This window comes from Protopterus annectens, chromosome 5.part1, assembly GCF_019279795.1.
Source record: "Protopterus annectens isolate FY-2018-M chromosome 5.part1, PAN1.0, whole genome shotgun sequence".
NCBI lineage: Eukaryota > Metazoa > Chordata > Ceratodontiformes > Protopteridae > Protopterus > Protopterus annectens.
The window spans coordinates 417,902,272-417,927,001 of NC_056736.1; the positions used below are offsets into that span (position 1 = coordinate 417,902,272).

The window sequence follows — 24,730 nt, forward strand, 5'->3', positions numbered from 1 at the left end:
GTGAAGTTTTCAGTCGGAGATCTATTGGTTGGGTAGAAGAGAAGTAACTTGGTTTTGTTTGGATTTAAGATCAGGAGATGGTTGGCAAGCCAGTTTTCGACTTTGGTGAAGCTATGTTGGGTGGTAGTTAGTAGATTTGCAAGAGATGAATAATATAATAATGATGAATAAGATGAATATCACAGAAGTAATTTCTGGATATTATCCATATCAATGCCATTATGAGTTGTGCTGTATACGAACTAGACAAAAAAATCATGTTTTTTTTTTCGTTTTCAGTTTTAAATTCATTACTATTTTATTTATTTATTTATTTAATTTATTTAACATTTGTTTACCGTGAAAGTCTCACTGGGTCAGGAGCCCATTTTCAGTGGAGGCTCGGGGAGAACGGGTCCAATTGATACATGAATGTTAAGACATTGTATATGAACAAGACAATAACAAGTATTTCAGCACACAATAAATAAGTAATGAATACTACATAAGTGTAGAGAGGTATTCATCCTTTTAAGTATGAAACAATATATCAGAGTGTGTGCACAAGTACAGGGGTACAGGGGAAACCCCTTCAAAAACAGGAGCAGCATGTGATCTAGATATACAGTTCTCTTGAAAAAAGTTAATAAAAAGAATGAGGGAGCAGCAAGGAAAACTTCTGGGATATTTGACTGTATATGAATAAGTTGTCAATACAAAGCATGCTCTTTTTATCAACTTCTGTGGGCAGATGATTTAACCATCTCTCTACTGAAACTTGAAATGCCAACTGTCTACAAGCCAAAAAAAAAAAAGACAGAGAACCTGAAAGAACAAAGGTCAGTCCTCTTCTTTAAACTTCTTGTTTTTTGAAAGCCCACTTTCGCCCCTGCATGTGGGGGCAAGCCTCTCACACCCCCCAAGCTTACATATACCATCTCTGAGATTGCCATAGCTCAGCGAAAAGGGAATAGTCAGAGAAATGGCCATCTCAGACTTAATATATGTAAGTCTGTTATTCAGCCATTCATTCTCCATGTTTTGGGACTCGCTTTTGCATGTCCTGACATATATGGGTATGAGACAACTTACTAATCGTGATATACTGAAAGTCATAATACTGAATACAAAATCTTGAAATGTCAAAATATTAAAATGTTACAATGTTGAACTATATTGTGATTAGCCACCACTGCACCAGTAATCAAGGATCCTTAATCCTCACCACTGGCAGCTATGGGGGATGTTCATTGGGAGGATAACAGATACACACACAGTATTTCCAAATGTAGCTCTCTGCATCAAGTGCAATTTCAATAAGAGCACACAGAGACCACAGTCAGTCCAGGTCTGGTTTCTCTTTCTTCCTCCAGATCCCTAATAAAACTCCCTACTGGCATAGCTATAGAGTTGAGATCTCAGCTGAGTGAGTGAGTGAGTGAGTGAGTGAGTGAGTGAAGATGTCCAGCACCCTCTCAGTCCAACCATTGCTTCATGTCCCTGCCCAAGTAGCTGACACACACATACTCTTTGAGGTTTGATTTACACACACACACACACACACACACACACACACACACACACACACACACACACACACACACACACACCTGGGAAAGCTGGCACAGTTTTACTAGCTATGACACCTTCTGCCCAGATTATAAGGTAATTGTCACTGCCACCAGTCACTCTTTCACAGCTACTTTTAAGGCCCTTAACAAAGGGTGACCAATTTTACTGTGTAATATCAATATTAATATAAATGGTACTTTGACCAAGAGCAAGACTACTAGGAGTGGCACACTCAGTGTCACCAAATAAATATGCAAGTACTCCCAAAACTTAAATATCTTTACTCAGATCAGCCACAGTGAGATGTTTAAATATATTTAATAATAAATAATAAAAGAACAAGACAATACTAAATATATATTCACAGTGACATCAAAGTACAAAACCACAGGACAGATTTAAAATAACATTGCAGTACAGGCTCACACAGATAAAGAAAAACAAAATCTAAACTAAGCTTCTTATATTCCTGACTGTATCTAAGAGAGTTACTATACCCTAACAATTACTTAGAGCAAGGCAGATGTGGTGAATGGTTCTTATTGTTGTTGTTGTCAGGTCCAAGACAGAATACAGAATGCCCTGCCTTACCAAGAGACTTCTCAAAATAATATCTAAAATATTACTGCTGGGATAGCTTGCATAATAACATCACTTCTTGCCATCTGACATCTAGTTGCCAGGCAAAACCCCCACTGCTGGAAGCTGGCAGTATTTAGCATCTACCTGTAAAAATACCCAGACAAGAGCTTTTGCTCAGATCTTTGGCAGATGCTGGAAGTCATAAAATAATTACATTCCTTCATGCTTCCAAAATAGCAATTAGTTCACCTCAAAGACAATACAGTACTAGTACAGAATTTGTTTTTCTGGCTTCACTGAAACATCTTTATGGCCTAGCCTACAAAGTGATTTAATTTCAGGCACTTTTCTAAAGTTTGCTGGACTGAGGTTAACCTTCCAGTTTCGTCTGTCACAACATATACATTTAAATAGTTATAAATAGTGCATGTACATTTCTGTTCTCTCCAGCAGGGAACACTGTTGATGCATTTCAAACAAGCACTTTGCAAATAGCTTTTCATCACACACATCTGTACAAAGCACTTTGATATACACATGACATACAGTTCTAATACATTTGTAATATAAGCATCTTATATAAATTAGATTGATATTCACAAATGACATATAATTATTTACAAAATTCCAGCTAGTTGTGCTGGCAGTACCTCCTTTCATCACATATATATATTTATACATGCATATATCTATCTATGTATAGATATATGAATATATATAAACACACACACACACACACACACACACACACACACACACACACACACACACACACACACACACACACAAATGTAAAGCCTGAAAAAGTCTTAATAGGCCAAAGATGGAGCCTCCTAATCATCCATTACTCATGTATGTTGAAGAGAATGAAGGGAAACTCAAAATAGCAGCATGTTCTAGATGACAATTTATCTGTTTATGTTTGTGGTGCTGTATGAGAAGTTTATACTGTTTCTATTTCTCTGTAAGCAGATGACTCTGACAGGGCTAAATTGGACAAAATATAAACTCCAGGCTATAGTTAAGATTTTCATCTTGATGAAAATGTACAAATTTTACGATCATTTATTCTGGGTATGGTCATCTGAAGAGACATAATCAATAGGTTATGACAAGCACATTTAAAATGAAAGGGTGCAGTGATTAGTAGTTGGAAATCCTTCCAAAAGGTATAGGACCCACCTTTTTATATATATATATCCACATGATTATCTCTTCATTCTTTAATAAAGACAAGTGTTCTCACATTGCTGCATCTAGAAAGTTTGTCTAATCTGTTTACCTTAAAAAATTGTTTAAAAAAGATGTCTATTTGTGATATTAATTTCTTGACTTAGATGTCTAAGTCTCATAAGTCGACTTATGGTCTTGCAACACCTTGTCATGCTATATCTGTAAATTCTTAATCTTCTCAAACTGAGACATAAATTGTGGTTAGAATCAAACAGAAAAGGCAATATATATGATATATTGGGATTAACAGTTATAGTTTTCCCACTGGTATTTTGTAATGTAAGATTGGCTGTGGTGGTGCAGCGGTTAGCATTGTCGCCTCACAGCAAGATGTTCTCTGGTTCGATTCTCGGCTGGAGAATATTCTGTGTGGAGTTTGCATGTCCTCCCTGCAGTTGCATAAATTTAAAGACATGCAGGTAGGTGTGAGTGTGGTGTGCCTTCTTTGAAGGTTGGGCAGCGGGCTGGCAACTGGACACCATAAAAATTCACTGCCAATCATTAATGTACCAGAGTTCTGCTGTGGCGACTCCTAACTGGGCAAAGTCGAAAGACAGTTTAAGATTTAGACCTAGACAATGCCATGACTAAATTATAATCTGTTGTCTGATGACAGAAATGGTTGATGCTTTTAAGGAGGGTTTTTGTAATTTAATTTGCATATAGTTAATGTAATCTTAGATTGATAACAAAATGCCACTGACTAAGGTTAAAATTTAATTTTAGGTTAAGCAAAAAAGACAGTTTCTTAGAATTGTGAATGAACGTGAACATAAGAAGATCACATTAGAATACTAAAGATGTCCCCTGAGGGACTCATAACCTCCATACAGGAGGCATAGCCCTATAATCCCATTTTATGTTCAGTTTCAATGAGGTGCTTTTCCAAGCTTAGGGCTTATAAGGCCATTTAATAGTTTGCTTTATTTTTAACCCACAAGCACAAAGAATATCTTTAAACCAAGAATCAAGAAATGTCTTGAATGTCATTAAACTATTATTGTTGTTATTAATCTTTATAGATATTGGCAAAAAATCCATAATCTACCAGCAATATAGTGTAAAAAGTAGCTTTCAACTTGAATCATAAATTTGTAATTTTACCAGTATTTTGTTATTAATACTACATTAAGTATGGTCTAAAAATCAATGTCCATCATTACAATAAAAAAAATGTGATTAATTAAACACTTTTAAAAAAAATTAAATTTGCCCTTATTAACCTAAAAGGTGTAGAATAAAGAGAGAGATTGTTCAAATCTCTTTTGATAAGATAAATATTAAAAACAAAAACGGGAGCAATAGAAGCCGGCTACATACAAAACTGCTGATAAAAAACTGTTTATTGTAAGCGCTTTCGGCTAGGTAGATACCTGGCCTTCTTCAGACAAAACAGTTAACTAAACCACAAAAACTCCTTATATACACTTAATTGCAATTAAATAAGCACATAATTAATCACAGCAGTTTTTGTTGATTCAGAATCAAAAATTTAAAGCACCATTAACACTCCAAATCAACATACTAAAATAAAAACAACAGCTTAAATGTAACCAAGTTGTTCGATAAAGATGTTTTAAAGCACTATTAAGAATAAATTAATTATTACTAAACGTGCTAGCCATTGGATTAATATATAAAAGATTTCTTTTATAAATTAAAACTAAAATGTGAATACTAATTTTTAACAGGTTGTTATTAATATAAATATAATTAAAATGAAAAATAATGGGCCTCCCTACAAGGCTTACTAAAATTACCATGTTAACATTATAATTCATATTGCGATAGCTAAACCAAATTATAGTTGTCCATGATGAAGTACCTACACATCAATTTATTTCTTTAAAATCATAGAAAATCTTGACGTGACAATTTTATATGTATTTATAATACTGAATCAAAACAATAATATACATACTTGATAACAAATGTAATGTTATAGATTAAACTTATGCTGCACAGTAACAATAATCTACTCATATGTTCAAAATTGGCTTATATGAGATCATGTTACTATACCTGAATAAGTGTACCTGATGAGAGCCTATATATATATATATATATATATATATATATATATATATATATATATATATATATAGTTATGTTGTATTAATACTGATCTACTTGGTACTAACACTAAACTGCCAAAAGGCAAAGGGACCAAGAACATTATAATAATATCTTGTCCTCGATATAGACTTTCATCTCTTGAATGATAAAAGTTTTAACATACATTTGATAGACATATTCTCATTCAAGCCTGGGAAAAAATGTGCACTAGTTTTAATTTGCCACCATAACTCATCAATTTCCAACTGCACTTGCCATGGTCCACCCCTGATGTCTGTTGGCCTGCATTGTAACACTGCAAATTTAAAACTATGCCTGGGGTGGTCAACTGCATGCTTAGCAAGTGCATTGTTAATATCTTTTTTAGCAACGGCATACATATGCTCATAAATCCGTTGCTTTAACTTTCTTTCGGTCTTCCCGATGTAAAATGCATTACATTCACTACACAATGCAACATATACTACTGATGAAGTTTCACAATTGAATCTCGAAGTTATTTTATATGTTTTACCATTAATATACAATTGATTCATCACCATTATGTGCTTACATTGTGAGCAACTACCGCATTTAAACATACCTCTTACTTTTTTGCTATTATAACTTACATTATTTTTTATTTCCAAGATGGATTTTAAATTTTTCCCTCTTCTATAAGTTATTTTTGGATTTAATCCAAACACTTTAAGTAGCATCTCATTGTTTCTAATAATGGACCAATTTTTGTTCAAAGCCTCTCTAATAGGGGCATAATCCATAGAGTATGTACAAAGAAAGTTTATACTATAAACCTTACATTGGTCAACTAGATTCGACTGTACAGAATCCATACCTTCGACCTGACAATTATCATCTTCCATAACCAACCCAATATGTGCTGTTATACACTCGGACAGTAGCGGGACAAAAAAAACATTAAGTCTTTTTTGAATTACCTCCTTTTTAACACTCATCAATAGGTGTACAGGATATCCTCTATTGAGGAACATGGTTTCTAATAGATTACATTCAGAATAGAAATCAGAATAGTCTGAAATCATACGGGCAGCTCTTTCCATTTCTCCTATAACTACTGCCCTTTTCTGATGGTATGGGTGATCACTTGAGAAATGAAAAAAAGTATTAGACTATGTAGGTTTTCTAAAGATATTACTTTTACATTTGGAATTAGCACTATCTTTAATAAGCAAGATATCTAGAAAGCTAATGGACTCCTCCCCTATAGTCTATGTAAAATCTAAAAAAGCGGTGGTTTTAGAGATGCTTCTAATAAACTCTGGTATCATATAAACATCCCCTTTCCAAATACAAAACATGTCATCCTGGTACCGAGTGTACCAGGAGACATTGTTCATGAACAAAGGTTCATTATAAAGAAAGTTATGTTCCCAATATGCCATTACAACGTTGGCAAAACTTCCCCCGCATGGGGAGCCCATAGCTACTCCTGATTTTTGTAAATAGAACTTTTCTTCAAATATAATGTAATTATTAGTCAAAATAATTTCTAACAATGTCTCTATCAGGTTGATGGTATTACTGTCAACATTTTTCGTAAGTAAAAATTCTCTGGTCCACTCGATTCCAATAGTGTGTGGGATGACTGTATATAAGTCTTTTACATCTATTGTAGGAAAGCAGATGTTAGACTGAAATTCAAGTTTATTAATGTCATGTAAAAAACTCCACGATTCCTTACATATTTGTATTTCACTTGCAAGGTGTGGTTTGAGGAGGCTATCTATGTATTTTGCACACCCATAGGTGATTGAGCCACGCCCATCAACAATTGGTCTAAATGGTGGGTCTATTAAGGATTTATGTATTTTAGGGGTGCCAAATAGTGCTGGAGTGACAGGTGCTAACATTGACAGATAGTGGTACAGGTCTATGTCAATAGCTCTTTCGAGAAATAAGTCATCTAACATGTTTCGAATTTTTTTATAAGCTACATTGACTTCATTTAAAGAAACTCTAATATATGTCTCACTATCTAAATGTTTACACATTTTTGTCACATAAACATCATAATCCATGAAAACCAGACCTCCGCCTTTGTCTGGCTTCATGACTCTGATGTTGCACTCTTTTAATAGGTTGATAAAATCCTGCTCTAATATGCTAAAGTTATGCTTAATAACTCGATTTTGATAACCTTTTCTTATTGCTCTAAAATCAAATTCACATATTCCTTCAAAGGTGAGCAGCTCGGGATGAATTGGAAGATTAAATAAGCTAGAAACCCTAATAGAGCTGGTCATATTAAAATTATTGCCCATAATCAAATTTAAGTTAAGTTTACGGACAAATAATTTAAGATCTATTAAAGTATCAACAATGTCCATTCTTCTGGTAGGGACAAAAGTCAACCCTTTCGATAGAAAATCTACCATCTCCTGATGGACATCCAAGATCGTATAGTTGAATATTTTAAAATCACCCTTCGAACTAGTGTGAATTCTTGGGGCTAAAATGTCATTGCCATCATGTACTATCGCCTCCGCTGTCTTTTTCTGTTGTTGTTGTTCCCTTGGGGGAGGTTGTTGTTGTATTGATGGTTGCTGGTACGGATGTTGTTGTTGGACTGAAAATCCTGTTGATTAGAATCATCAGTCCTATTGTCTCTATTACCAGAATTACCAAAATTACCAGAATTGGAATTATTAGGAGTATTACTACTGCCGGCATTATTGTGTTGTCGACCAGCATTATTAAGCCACTCACTCCTCCTTAGTGGCTGATTAACTTGTTCATTCGATACTGAATTTTGCTGTAATACAGTCTCCTCATCTTCATTTTGATCATTCAAATTTATGTTAGTGTTCACCACAGATATTTGATTATTTGGGGCATTAAAAGGGGGCTTAGGATATGCTTGTTTTTTAGCATAATCGTTTACATCCCTTGCAATCTTTTTCTTTTTAGTGACCAGCAGTTTACTTAAAGTTGTTTCAATACTTGCAAAAATTCTACAATACTCAAACTTGTACCTAACAAAATCAACATGTTTCTTAATGTCATGCTCCAGCATTTCTAAATCTGTTTTTAGGCTACCAATGTCAGTATTGTAGAAATTAATGAGAGCCTGCAAAAACTCCAAGCCTTGCCAATCAAAAAGTTCAAGTAATTCGTGATGAAACACAGATCCACTAACAAGCCCCGCTGGGTAGCGCCACTGCCTAAGCCCCTTTGGAATAATCCTTTTATTTATACATTCTTGTAAGTAGGAAACTTCAAGTTGAAGTTTCCTACATTTGAACAGTTTGGAATCAAACTAATTAATCTTAATGAGCACACTATTGACTACACGTTCATCAGTTTCTTCACTAACAATGGCATCGTCATGCCCAGAGTTAAAAAAGTTATTATTATTCACGAAAGTATTCATGGAAGGAATACTGTTATCATAGTTTGTTGGTACTTCTTGATTTGATAATGGAACATTATTACCTTGTACATTCGGCTGGTTGCCATTAACTATACCACTAGCAGCCGATTGAGGACTTCGCCCATTCATTGCATTCACAATTAGTCCCATAGGGTTCCTTGCTACGTTGATATTGTTCGGACTGCTGTTTGTGTTACTGGCTTCTCCATTAGTTGAAATGCCTAACTGATTCACTGTAGTGTTAGCTTCTTTTTCTTTAGCAAATGAATCGTTCACCTTTTGTGTAAGCGTGTCAACTCGCCCCAACAACACTTGAACCAAAGCAGTCAAATTACCAATGGTATCATCTTGTGCATTACGAACTGGATTATTTGTGTCCATGTCTTCTTGAGAGAACATAGACTGTGTCGCCGCTCTGTTCCCGCTTGCCATAACGTAAACCAAACCACAAACTCGACAAAAATAAAACTGTTAACACGAAAAACAAAAACGGGAGCAATAGAAGCCGGCTATGTACAAAACTGCTGATAAAAACAATAATATATATATATATAGGCTCTCATCAGGTACACTTATTCAGGTATAGTAACATGATCTCATATAAGCCAATTTTGAACATATGAGTAGATAATTGTTACTGTGCAGCATAAGTTTAATCTATAACAGTACGTTTGTTATCAAGTATGTATATTATTGTTTTGATTCAGTATTATAAATACATATAAAATTGTCACGTCAAGATTTTCTATGATTTTAAAGAAATAAATTGATGTGTAGGTACTTCATCATGGACAACTATAATTGGTTTAGCTATCGCAATATGAATTATAATGTTAACATGGTAATTTTAGTAAGCCTTGTAGGGAGGCCCATTATTTTTCATTTTAATTATATTTATATTAATAACAACCTGTTAAAAATTAGTATTCACATTTTAGTTTTAATTTATAAAAGAAATGTTTTATATATTAATCCAATGGCTAGCACGTTTAGTAATAATTTATTCTTAATAGTGCTTTAAAACATCTTTATCGAACAACTTGGTTACATTTAAGCTGTTGTTTTTATATTAGTATGCTGAGTTGGAGTGTTAATGGTGCTTTAAATTTTTGATTCTGAGTCAACAAAAACTGCTGTGATTAATTATGTGCTTATTTAATTGCAATTAAGTGTATATAAGGAGTTTTTGTGGTTTAGTTAACTGTTTTGTCTGAAGAAGGCCAGGTATCTACCTAGCCGAAAGCACTTACAATAAACAGTTTTTTATCAGCAGTTTTGTACGTAGCCGGCTTCTATTGCTCCCGTTTTTGTTTTTCGTGTTAACAGTTTTATTTTTGTCGAGTTTGTGGTTTGGTATAAGATAAATATTCACAATCAGTTATTTGTCTAGTAAATGCTTTTTATATACACCCAAGTTTCTTAATTTGGGAAGGTTCCAAGATACAAAAAGGGCCTCCATATTCTACTACTGGATGAATGCAAGCAGAAAGAAACTTAATCATAACAATTCTATCCCTAGCAGAAAAAACTACAAATTATATCATTAATATTCCATAACACAACATTGTTGACATGATAACCAGATGACAAAGATGAGCGAATTATAACACCCAAGTCCTTAACCTGATTGCTGAAGAGCAAATTGAATTATCTAAAACCTAAGGGTGGCATTAATTATTAATCCCAAAATGAATAACTGTACATTTATTGTTTTCAACTTTTATTCAGTTGTACCCACTCAGCTAGTCTATCAAGGTATTTTGAAAATGATAACAGTCAACTACATTAGTTATAATGCCACCAACTTTTAAGTCATCATCAAATTTATTTAACCATAATCAATCTGTATTAGGACAGTAACACATCAATATATCAAATAATAGTTGTCCAAACACTGTTCTTGAGGTATACTACTCTAATTGATCATCTATCTGGAATATATTTTCCTTATTCAAAGTCTGTTCTTTCAGTCTAATAACCAGTTTATTACCCATCTTGTGATATTGACATTTGTATCTGATTTCCTCAAAATATCAACAAAAACAGAATGGGAACTGAATCAAAGGCTTTGGCCAGGTCTAAATAAACCACATCTGTAGCTAAGCTTTTATCCAAGGAATTCACTACATATTCATATAAACAAACCTTCTTCTTCTTCTTTAAGCTTTTCCCGGTTAGGGATCGTGACAGAGGATCACCTGTCTGCTAATGATTGGCAGTAGTGTTTTACTGTGTTGAGTTGCCAGCCCGGCGCCCAATCTTCCACAGAAGGCACACACATGCACACACTCATGTCTAGGGCCAATTTACAGTCTCCACTCCACTTACAGCATGTCTTTGGGATGTGGGAGGAAACTGGAACACCAGGAGGAAACCCACGCGACCACAGGGAGGGCATGCAGACTCTGCACAGAAGGCACCCCAGCCGAGGATCGAACCGGAGAACCTCTTGCTGTGAGGTGACATTTTTAACTCAGCCATGCTTGCCAGCACTCACATTAACAGGGTGTGAAATAACTCCCTGCAGTTGGTAAGACAAGGCTCACCTTGAGTTGTTGTGCAAAAAGTAAAAGCTTACATGTTTGTAAAAATCATTAAATTGAGAAAACAAAGCAGCAATGCATTTTTCTTGTTCTGGTGCATGATATTACTACAGATTTATACCATTTAATCAAATTAATGAATGCTACACATTTAGTTGCATGATTAAGCTTACTCTCACTGAGGGAGTATGTTAGGTACCCCCACTGCTGGAGGCATGCATGGTTGTACAAGCAGCCTGCAAAGGTTATGCTCTTGGGGCTGTGCAAGTAATGTTTCTTTAGGTGTTGGGGCGACATGGACAAGGTAATACCTATTTTGTCTATCATCTCATGTAGGTGAGCTCTCAGTTTAATACATCATATGAAGAATGGTAACTAGCTCCCTCTTGTGCAACATTACAGTGTAGGTAATGGAATATGAAACAGCAGTAGCTAGTGAGGTGACACTAACCACAAAATTTCTGATCTTCTGGCAAGAAAAACTGCAGTGCAGTCTGCTGGGACAAGATTACTGCAATCCAGCAGCATTCACCCTGTACTACCTTGGCCATTGGGAGATGGTGGTGTCTACTAGACAAGTCACGATCTTGTAGCACCTACAAAAAAGGTAATGCTGGTCACCATTAAACATCCTAATGCAGTGTCCTTCTGTGATGCTGAGGGATTCACTGAATAGACTGTAAAATGTACAGACTTCTCTGTAACTAAACATTTCTATAAAGATGCAAATTGAAAGCACTGCCCCAAAGCAGGCAATTATCAAATTTTAATTGCGCTCCCTCAGCCAGAGATGCAATTCAGGATACTGGTGTATTCAGAAGAGTTGGAGCATGTCTTAGAGTTAAAAACTCATTTTAAAGCCATTACGCATCCCTACTGAGAAGAAACTTGTGCATACTGAGTTTAATCTTGCTTAGATAAGCAGAAAGACAAAAAACTCACAATTCTGCAGGTGTCTTGGGCTGGTGGAAACTACATCAGACTTTGCTGCTGTCAGTTTGCTTTGTTCATCTTTTAAAGCACACCTCTGGTCATCCATCCTGTTGCTTTGAAATCGACTAAGCAGATCAAAGAATCCTTCATCCCCCTGCATGTCGAGGCTTATGCTCTTTTCAAATTAGATAAACTAAATCTCCCAGAAATAAACCCATGTTGGAAAATATTGTTAATAAAACTCAGCATATGTTTGCAAGATAGACTCATTGTCTACTGTAAAGACTTCCCCAAAATACAGGTGAGGCTAATAGGCTAATAATCATAAATAGTACAACTTGAATTCCTTTGTGAATTGGAATACCAATTGCATCTTTCCATATAGCTGTTATAAAACCTTCAGCAAGAGCTTTTTAAAACAAATAAGTTACGAAAGGATACAATTATAATTAACAGTAACCATTTGAAATGTCAGGACCTATTTTAGTGAGTCTCATAACGCTGAGACTGAATGGGTGAAAAAGTGAATTTATACATACAAAGTCTGAGATGGCTATTTTTTTGAATATTCCCTTTTCTCTGAGTTATGGTGATCTGAGAGATACTATAGTTCATTTCTGAGGTGTTGGAGGTTTGTCCACACATCAGGGGTGAAGAGGGGCTTGCCCTTCTCCCCAAAAAAAATAAGTTTGAGACAAGAGTGATATTCAATATTCACTCATCTCCTACACTTTTGGTGGAGTTTTTTGACATGTTGACACTCGGTTTTATGACTCCAGGTTGCAGCACCACAAAGGAATGCAGACTTCAGTGACCTTGGTCATTTTGGATACATTTATTGAAACCAGTTTTGACTTTTCGTGCACAACAGCTGTGTTAAACACTATGCTTAGCGCCTATTTCAACTTGGGTCTATATTAAGGATTTTCATATTGATGAATACTCAGATACTTAGAATCATCCAACTTTTTAGAAACATGGTATTAAAAAAAGGCATAAGAAAAACAGATATAATTACCTTGTTACAGTAATTGCTACTTAAAATGTACAAACTGTAATACAATTCAGCAAAAATTGTTTCATGTGATAATAGCCAATATTCTCAAGGCTTTTATACCAATATTATATTATAATGAAAAAATAACATTCCATACTTATGCTTTTTCACATATTTTTATAAATAACTTTCCCTAGTTTGATAATTTTACAAGCTTATTCCACCAGTGCTAACTTTTGGTATGATTATAGCATTCTCCTTTGAGGATGCTTGAATTACAAAATCTGATGGGCAGTCCTCCTTTAAGAGATAAAGCCAGAAGCAACTGGTAGGATTGCATTCATGTATGAGGTACTGTAATGTTTGCACAGTTTGACTGAGATAAGGCTGCAGCAGCAAATAAGGTCTGTCCAGAAATATTGAAGGTAATGGATATCATTGGGGAGTTGTGGTTAATGCATTTTTTCAGTATTGATTAGAAGATGACTGTAATACTTTTGGGCAGAGAAACTTGGGTGGTCATCCTGATTTTCTAAAAGAGAACGAGTAGTTTTGCTCCAGTCAGAGAGAGATGATGCACCTCTGTCTAAATGCTAGAATGGAGACATACTTTGATAGACTCATCTCTGATTCAGAGGAAGCAACACAGATTCCTTTCTGGTGATGGAACTATTCTAATTTTTTTTGGCATCGCTCATATATAGGAGTAGTTGCTACAGTTTGAGTAGGATGACTACATAGACTCATAGGTTCATAGGTACTTACCAGGCTATTGTTTTGCAGACCTGCAGAGACCATATGACCATGTACTGTGAGATGCCTTGTTGGAGGTGCTGCAACAATATCAGATCCCAGGGCAGCAGTTACATGCCATTTAATCACTAGGTTGAAGGGTAGGAATTGTGTCCACTTTCCCAGTATTAAATTAAATATATTCAGGGTTGGCATATGACTTCACCAAGGTGAATATGCATCTTGTCTCCCCTTGTGTTAATGCTTTCCATGGCTGGGGTTTCAAAGGACAGCCAATGCCTGAAAATTATCCAGTTTGGGGAGTTACTATTGTCTTTAGTCCTCATCGGCTTGGAAAAGAATGGATTACTGTCTGCTTGGTAGACTTGAGTGCATCTCTTGACAGAGTCACTCCTTCTCTGGTTTGACAGGAGTTAGTTGAGGTGGGCTTGGTACCTAAACAGGATGACCAATGAGTACTTCTTTCAGAAGGTACACCAGAAACAATTGTGTAGAAGGAAGCCTTAAGCAGACCTTAGGTTGCAACCACCAGAGACCTCACCAGGAGTAAAGAAGGATGGATGGATTGATGGATGGATGCATGGATCTGTGTGTTGATGTGTGTGTTTTATAGCTGTGTCTGTGAGTGTTTACAGATCCTTGCTTGAGTTAGAAGGGTGGCTTATATGTACACTGCTAAAATGTATTACTGTCAGGATCCATATATGTGTTCTAACTTAGACATTTAGTGTGCTATCTTTTGCTAGTATATCTGCCTAATTGTGATGCATCACAGTTGCATTTGCTATCTTTGGTACATAGCATAGCTGTCTGTAAATGACATTAGCATCATTACCCATGCAACAGAGCTCATGTGCATGAATGATGTCTATGTACTGCTAGCTTGGTCAGTAGCAACAAATACTGGCTCTGTCACATACTGAATAGGCCTATGAAATGTATGTTGTTCCTTTCCTTGCATTTTAAAGTGCCCTGACCCTGTATAACTGCGACAATGTTTTCTTAGTCATATAAGCCCACATTCCAAACAAAAATCTAGTTTACCTCAGAACATTCACATTTTAAGCTGTTGAAAAGAATAAAACACCAATTCACATCATATTTATACACAAAGAATGACATTCAATAACTTTCATTTGCTATCTGCATATTGACAGCCTTATGTACAATTTCAAGAAACCGTATGGCATCTTAGATAACAGTATATTTCATACTTTAAAGTTCTGTATTGCAAATGGTGTCTCAAAATACTGTCCCTTTTCTAACACATACAAATAGCAGTTTACAAAATTTCACCACATTAGGCTTATTTTAAATTAAAATTACTGAATAATATGTACACTGTTTACAAATGTCTCTTATTATACAGAATCTCATTTATGAAACTTCAAGACAATCAAGCCTTATTAAATGTATCTGCAAGGACTTTCCAGTTAATACAGCAAGCATTTCTAGCCACCTGATATTGTCAAACATATGTAGAACCATTATTAATTAATACTCACTCATAATCTTTAATATTCTTTGACATGGGGACCGATTCATCATCAGGATCTTCACTGAAAAGCAAATAAATAAATAAATAAACACATATACATATATTCATACATATGTACATAATAAGGAATGCATTGTCAGTTTCATAAACTTAAGATCCCAATTACTGTCATAATTTTAGGTGAATGGAACTCACAACTTATCCAAAGTCCTACTTACAGTAAAGTCTTCGACATGATAACATATAATACACAAACTGTGGAACAGACATATCAGTCAAAAAAATTAAGCAACCTGATAATGCAATGTTAAAAGAGAATGAAAAAAGTCATGTTCTTATTCCAAGAATATAATGGCAATACTCTGTTAAATAAACATAATGGTAACAAAAATATGGCAAACTGGAGGCTGCAAACCAAAGTCATGTTCTTAAACACACAGACAACAAATGCTAATCATAATAGCTGTTTGAAGCAAAACAATAAATTCAAAAGTAACATTATTAGAAAAAAGTTATTAATGTAGGATGATCACCATAAAATTGTTTCTGCAAATTGTACATGTTAAAATGTTGAACTGGTCAGCCTAGTTCACCTCATCAAATATGGCTTGACTCTTCAACATTAAACCAAGTCAAACCAGATTCTGCCATGTAAAACCCAATTACAGGATAGAAAAGTGCCATAAAAAGGTCCATACAAAACAATAAAGTACAATGTACATTCATTCTTGAATAGTGCTGTGGCAAAACATTCTAGATCTGAGAAAAAGAGAGAAAGAATCTTTGAAGCAAGACAAGTAACCATGGAGGAGAGATATCACGGGTCCACTAGATATGCTTTATTTTATATGTGGTGGCATAGATGAGTGCCTTAAAGGAATTAAACTAATTACTGTTTCCTTACTTAAGCCTGGCATGACAGATCTTTAGGTATATGACAGATATATGATAGTGATATTTCTTTCAGAGATGGAGAAAAAATAAGACAATTTGATTAATCATTTCAGGTTTTGTAGCCTGACAAATCACCTATACCACCATTGCAGTAAGGAAAGATCCATTCCAAGTCCATATGTCCAGCAGTTTGGGGCTGTTAATTCTGTGTGAGAGACACGTTCCCTAGTAAGTAATGTCCAGTCCCCTTAAGCAAGTTGGGGTATCATCTGCGTGAGACCATGAAATACAAATGTCAGAAAAGTATATTTCAGTGAATTCTGCAGTGGTAGGGCTAAGAATGTACGCAAAGTAGGACGACAAAACTATCAATGCATAACAATCAAATTGAACAAAATATGCTTGTCTAATAGCAACAAACAATATCAAATATTCTTAAGCAGTTACTTTTATAGTACAAAGGCTTACTTTAATGAACAGTTAACTAGTTTTACTTTACCTTGCAGAGTTTGTATCCTAAGTGGCACATTATGTGAGACTTGAGAAAGTCTCTTAACTAGAGCAAAGCTACCATGGTGTCCCTGAAATGTGGCTGTTACACATAGTGAGATATTACCCAGGAAAAAGAAATCAAGAAGAATATAAACAAACAAACAAACAAATAAGCGAACAAATAACACAAAATAAGTCAACAATGTTGCTACCATAAGTTTACACCAAATCAATGCAACAGCATGTTGTAAGTTTTTCACACTCATCACATCACATGCAGGCAAGGACAAAGTCCTTCATGCCAGCTAACTTAATCATGAAGCATATAAGGCCGTCATTTTTGTACATATAGACTTAAAATTTGCAAAGGATTTGAATATGTTTTATGACATCTGGCAAACAGTTCCATATTTCCCCAGCACTGTCAGAGATCCAGTTGGTACCCCTTCTATTTGGATTACATATTCATAGTAATGTTGGTCCCAAAAATATAGAATGTCTATTTAGGTCTAAACAATCAGATAGAAAAATGTCCTTGGACATCTTATAAACCTTAGTAAGTACTTGTCTAATCCTCATACACTTCAAAGCAAAAAGGCCTAGTTTATCACGCTTTCTTTGTACGTTAACCTTTGAGTGATTTATATATGCTTTGGACGTGTAATTTTTTATACATTTTACCTATAGTTGGTGTTCAGAAGAACCTATAATATTTGAGTTATGTTCATATTTAAATACAACACATAACAACTATTACACTGGGTTTCTTACATTTCAAATGTCTGAATACATATCACACTTTTCTGTAATTTTATTTGCAAATCATGTCTCTCTCAGAACTGAATATGATGGCCTTATGTTCCATTAACTTTCAGATTATTAAAAATATTTACCCTTTTCAGATCAGCATTATGTAAGACCTAGTTCATTATAACCATCCCCCTCCCATATCTGAAGTTCATAGTTTTGTTTTGTTAACATTCAGTAACATATTGGGGGTCAGGATGCCTTACAATAAGTTAGCATCTTATATAGTTCACTTAGCATTCCTTTTTGTAGATTATTTGCTTATAGAGGCATTTGGTTGCTAAAACCTACTCTACAGAAATATTTTTTTCTTTTCTGAAATTGTAAAGTTATTTAGCTATCCAGTGACGTTAAAGTTTCCAATGGGACTGAAGAATATAGCTAAACAATTTAAATTCTCTCATCTGCTCTTCATTCCCTGCCACAAGGCTATGTCCTGAAATGGTGTCTGTGCCAGACTCCAGGCACATCCTGACGAGCAAACTAAGCTGTCTTCTCTTTCTTCATTGGAAAAGGGGTCCAACTGTAAAAGATCTAAAGTTTGCACCAAGGAATATTAAAAACAAATAACAAAACAAAACAAAAATAATTGTCAAATCGAAATTGACTCAAAACTCCTCAATGGCAGACATTTTCAATAATGAATGTCATCTGCTGGCATGATATAATGGAACTTAGTTCAAAAGGTTTATGTTGTCACCAAAATAATATCTTAATTAAGGGGCTGCCTGTGAAGTTCAGTGCCCCTCCCAAAAAGAAACAGACATATAACTTTTGCTGACCTGTCTGAAGATGTTTGATAAACTCATAGAATGAGCTAATAGATCCTTTCCATGTCACCAGGTATCACATATTCTACATCAGTAATACATGAAATTACCGAACTTCCAATTCTGAATTACTGAACTTACTATCTGCAATTCTAAAAATTGCATGGTCATAAACTACACTTTCTTCAGGACAATCCCATGATATATAAGATGCAAGGACAAAAAATAAATCCTTGTTGTGTTTGTCTAATAGAAAAATGTACATTTTAGATTTTCTTCTTAGTTAGACTGATTGTTGCCCACAACAACACTATATACCACTTTTCTCATGTGTAGGAAGCTCTGTTGATCTTTGATAAGGTATTCAGTTTTAAACCAGGATAAAAAGCCTTACTTTATAATTTATGTGTCATGATGGCATTTCCTTTCCATGAAATATTCACGGTTTGGTGTGATTGTTGGACTAGAGTACTAACATGCTTCACCCTTAAATTGGTTGACTGTTATTTAATGTTTTGTTTTGTGATATGCAAACACATACACAGAGATACACAGAAACACACACACACACACACACACACACACAAACACACACACACAGATGTATATATATATATATATATATATATATATATATATATATATATATATATATATAGATATTTAGTTGACATTACAAGTGACACACAAATTAGTTAAAAAATGCTGCAAAATCCCAAGTGACTGCTCGTTTGTGAGAATCAGATTTGGTTGAATTCTAGCTTATACTCTAGGTATGTAGTACTGTGCTGGGAAACAAATATTTAATTGAAAAGGTTGTTGTTGTGCAAATGGTGAAGATTGCATTATACGGGATAGCGTGTATATGTAAGTGTTCCTGGGTTAGGGTTAGGGTTAGAGTTAAGGGGATAGATTTGGTGCTGTGCCTATATGGTATTGTGCATTTTCAGTTCCCTATTAGAAGACTGAAGACGCATCCTTTGAATGTGTCTTGGTCGAATTCAAAAGCCTGAAATAGCAGAATATCAAAGCGGCTTTTAAGTGAATTCTTTCCCTGGGAAAAAATTTGCTTGGCTGCTTTGTTACTTTGCCATTTTTGGCACTGTAGTGTGGTCTCGGAGTTGGTATATTTAAGTAGTGGGGGTGTGGGGGGATGAAGTCCCCCACTTAATGTAATTTTTAAAGTATGTTTTTTTTTTTGGTTGTTGTTGGAACAGCGATTTTTTTCCCTTGGAAAAAAATCACTGTCCTGACAGTTCAAAATTATAAGCTTTCACTTACATAGGGTTGATTAATCACCGTTCACTTTTTAAGCACTCGGTGATCTAATATAGACTCTGCATTTTCTGTACCTTTTGTCTCTGTTAGTGCCACTGTTATGGAAATATTTTTTAGTAATTTACTTTATGGGCTTAGGGACAAGGGTAGGGATAGGGTTAGGATTAGCATGAGTAAGAATGCACACCGCCTTACCAGTGTGCTAAAACTAACCCCGACCCTACCTCTGCCCAATCCCAATGTTACACATTACATTACTTAAAACTCATTCCCTAACAGGACCACTATTCAGATTATACTTGATCTGAGTTTTGTAACTGAGAAAAAAGTTGCCAATCTCTTGTGATTCAATCATTTTGTATGCCACACATTTGTGCTGTCACTCACTTGTTTGTCACTCATTTATCTGTTCATTTCAATTCTGATGACATAATCATATACACACACACACACACACACACACACACACACACACACACACACACACACACACACACACACACACACACACACACACACACACACACACACACACACACACACACACACACACACACACACACACACACACACACATATATATATATATATATATATACATGGGAACACTCTATAAAGTTGAACATTCATGATATTGCACGTCTATAATTCCAGAAGAGGTGACTGAATAGTCAGTGACTGCAGAATCATAGTAGAAAGTGTGTTTGTTATGTGTTGTTGTGGGTGGAAGGGATCTTACTTACTTGTGCAATGCAGTTTTCAATGTTATGAAGCACACTTTCAATGTTTTCAATGTTTTGGGTTTTCAGTGTTTGGAATTTTTGATGTTATGGTCTCAATCTTATGAAATCAATGTTATGAAATTTCCATGTTATGAAGTAGACCCATATATATATATATATATATATATATATATATATATATATATATATATATATATATATATATATATAAGTGTGCTTCAAAATCTGAAAAAAAAACAAAACATCAAACCTTAAAAGACAGAAACTCAAAATATCAAAAAAAAAAAAATACACATTTTTTAAGGGGGCAATCCCTCCCACACCCTCATAATCCATTGGCACTGGTAATTATGTATACCAACTCTGAGATTATATAACGGCCGGGGGAAGGGTAAATTCCCACTACTCACTGCACTGTTACCTTTCACAAAGTAAAAAAACTTTTTTCCACTGTAGTGTGTTCTTGGAGCTGGTATATTTAATTTATGGGAGGGTGTTGGGGGGCAGGCCCTCCCACATAGGGGGTGCAGGGGGGCTTGCCCTCCTGCAGAAATGTAGTAGAAAGTGTGTTTGTTGGTTAGGTGCTGTTGTAGGTGGAGGGGATGTTATTTACATATGTGTTGGAGTTTTCAATGTTATGAAGCACACTTTCAATGTTCTGAGTTTTCAATGTTTTGGGTTTTCAGTGTTTTGAGATATAGATGTTTTGGTCTCAGTGTTATGAAATTCAACATTATGAAATTTCAGTGTTATGAAATAGACCTATATATATATATATATATATATATATATATATATATATATACACATATATAAAAATACATATAGATATATAGAACTAGATACAGATATATAGAAGTAGATATAGATATATAGATACAGATATTGGAAAAGCTCATTCAGACTTTGCTATAGACTGCTGTGAGGGAAAAGCTAGTTTATTTTTCCTTATAGTGCTGTCTTGTGTTATGTATTGGCTTATTGCTTTCTTCTATATTGGATATTGTGGTGTATTTTCACTGTAGTGTGTCTTAATTGCATTCTGTTGACTATTGCATATTTAAACTAGAAAAGAAACCAAAGCTAAATCTCTTGTGAGTCACACAGAAATTAGATTTTCTCCACCCTCCTACCCTGGTGCTGTTGTGTTCTTAAACTCACTGTCTCTATAGTTGCCTGACCCTTATATTAATTTGACCTCATAATTAATTATTTCTCCACTTTCACTGGCCATTGTCAGTAAGCACAAAGTTATCATTTTTGTGAAGTTATCCCCTTAAGCTATTTAGATTTATTTGCCTTCCCCCACAGGGTGTTCAACAGAGCCAGAACACCGAGTGCCCAGCCCCATCCAGTCTATCTTACTCTTTTAAAATGAGTGTCTCTCCTGTTAAGATAGCTAAAACTTAAGTTACCCCCCCATCCATATCTAACTGCTTAGTGCACACTGCAACTCTTAGGATATTAACACGTTTTTTCCATATTTAGCTTTAATATCTACAACATCTGGTCCATGACCGCCAATCATTTGAAAGCCCACATTCTGCTTTTCAGTAGTCATCTTGTGATTATTGCTTTTGCTTTGCTCCTGGTGACAGAAGTAGCACAGGGACATTGTTTCCTGGAGTTTGCTGATCACCAGAAATTGTGATAACTGATTCATAGGAGCAAGCTTGAAATTTGTGCTGCTGTTTTGCTGTTACTGATAGAAGGAGGAGAGGGTCATTGATTCCTGACTGTCTCTGAGGCTGAGTGGGTAGTGAGTGTCTGTATGGGACCTTCCTGATTGATCTGGTTGTTATTCAAGGCATCTATCAGGAAAAGGCTATATCAAGCCTACAGAACCCCTGCATCATCTGGGACAAGACTGCTGATCACCAAAGAGTTTGTGGCCTGCTTCTCATCTTGGGATTAGTGCTGCTGTTTTGCTTCTGATGAGAAAAGAAGCAAAGAGATATTCAACCCCAGCACTGTGAAGATGTGGTGAAACCAGAACTAAAGGTAACCAGGAAGAAGCCAACTAGGTGAATCCTTGCTATTCGCCATTCACGACAAAGCTATTTTTTTCTTTTCAATAAGCACTGTTTGATTAGCTACTGTCTAATCTACTTCAGACTGTCTTCTTAAACACCTCACCCATAAATGATCAAGGTCTACTACAGCAGTTTCCCTCATGTGTTTGGCAGTGCCCCGTATAGATGCAAGTGCCTTGAGCTGACATTTTTCCTGTAAAAGCACCCCTGAAATTTCACCAGTACATAGTTGTGGATAAAACAACCAGTTTGAGCAGTGGCAAGCACTGTCTTGAGTTGAAAGCCATATATTCCTGACTTTATATATTCACAAAGCAACTATCTAAGTAGTAAAAAAGGTCTGTTGCCATGCATATGGACTCTCCCACGATCTCCATTGGCAGCTTGGTCAATATGGGTATCCAGTGGCAATGTATAAATTACTTCATATTCAATGACAACCAGATAATTCTCAAACAAACTGATGAGATATGTGATAAGGTCAGTGAGATATGCATTTACACAATGTCACTTGAAGCAAAGCCCTCACATATATGCACTCCTTATGTCAATCAGTTTGTCAGTAGCACACACACACACACAATACACCCATCACACACAGCATGAACCAGACACATATATTCATGTATATTGAGACATTTAAATGTAACCCTGCTAGACCCCAAAGGACTTCCTTAACAAAACTTGCATAACAAATGCCCTCAGCAGTACCAAATGCACTCTTTTAAAACAATATCCACATCTACACATACAGCCACATCAATCTACTTCTATGTTCATAAGACAAGCCACCAAATGAGGCATTCTGGTCTTTGGGGACTCCATTGTTAGACACACTGATGTCTCTCACCAGGCTGAGTAAGGAGAAAGCCATGGTCAAGTTACTTATCAGGGGCCAGGATCCACCATATTACACACACACACACACACACACACACACACACACACACACACACACACACACACACACACACACACACACACACACACACACACACACACACACACAAACACACACACTCAAATTACTAGACCACAATTAAAATTATAACTCAATCATAAGCCATGCAGGTATAAATAACCTGAGACATACGTCCTTAGACTATATGAAGAGAGACATCATGAAGGGCTTGAAATACGTGTCTCATACTGGTATAGGCCTAGCATTAAACAGAATTCTATGTTTTCCAAGGATGATGCCACAGTACAAACAGAACATGACTGACTTACAAATTGGCTTAATATCTGGTGTCACTCTAAGGGGTACCATATTTGTCAGCATGGAAGGAGATGGTTATTGACCAAGCTGCTTTGCCAGGGATGGTCTGCACCTGTCCCCACTAGGCTTTCAAATACTGGCAAAAACACTGACTTCCCCCATGGTCCCTTTGTTTAGACAATGCCAACCTGACAATACTTCTGACAAAGCAAAGCAAAACCAAGATGTTACTGCTCAGTGCTACTAGTCTAAACAAGAAAATCCACTCTCTACAAGTTCTCCTCACCCTAGAGAATGCTGATGTTTGCGCAGTCAAGGAAACATGATTTAAAGCTGTGGTGCGCACTCCAGCAGTGCAAGAGTATAATGCCTTCCATATTGGTGGAATCACAAAATCAGTCAGGTGTATAACAGGAGGAAGAAAACCATGGCAAAAATTAGGAGGTGCAGTATTCAGCAGGATAAAAGCACTCTCATTAAACTATCCAAACAACTTCAAGGACAAATAAAGTTGACCAAAGCCAAATTTGAGGTAAGCTTGACCTCCCAGGCCAAGGACAGCCACAAATCATTCTTTAGCTATTCCACAACCTCAAAGGCAATACACAATTGTATGCAGAGCTCATTGTAAATGGAGCCGCCTATACTGAGCCAGAAGATATAGCAGACCACCTGGCTGATAAATTCAGCTTCAACTTTAGTCCTCTCTCCCCCTCAACCTTCCCTCAGGAAATATCATCAAAGATAACTCTCCTACTATCACTAGGGAACAGGTCCTTAATGATCTCTCTAAGACCAAGAACATTGCATCAATGGGCTCAGACAATATCCCAGGATACCTTCTAAATAACATGAAACATGACCTATCAGGGCTTCTGAAATTATTTTCTAACTGTAGCCTCCAAACAGGCTTCATGCCTCATAAATGGAGAAAGGC

General features: G+C 35.7%; 1 protein-coding gene across 1 annotated transcript in view; it reads right to left on the reverse strand.

Annotated features, from left to right (window-relative positions):
• The window catches only part of BMX (BMX non-receptor tyrosine kinase), a 1,099,638-nt gene that overhangs the window by 436,029 nt on the left and 638,879 nt on the right, over positions 1-24,730 (reverse strand). The window contains exon 8 of the mRNA XM_044072793.1: positions 15,565-15,618. Coding sequence (XP_043928728.1) covers positions 15,565-15,618 — 54 coding nt within the window. The remainder of the gene's footprint in view (positions 1-15,564; positions 15,619-24,730) is intronic.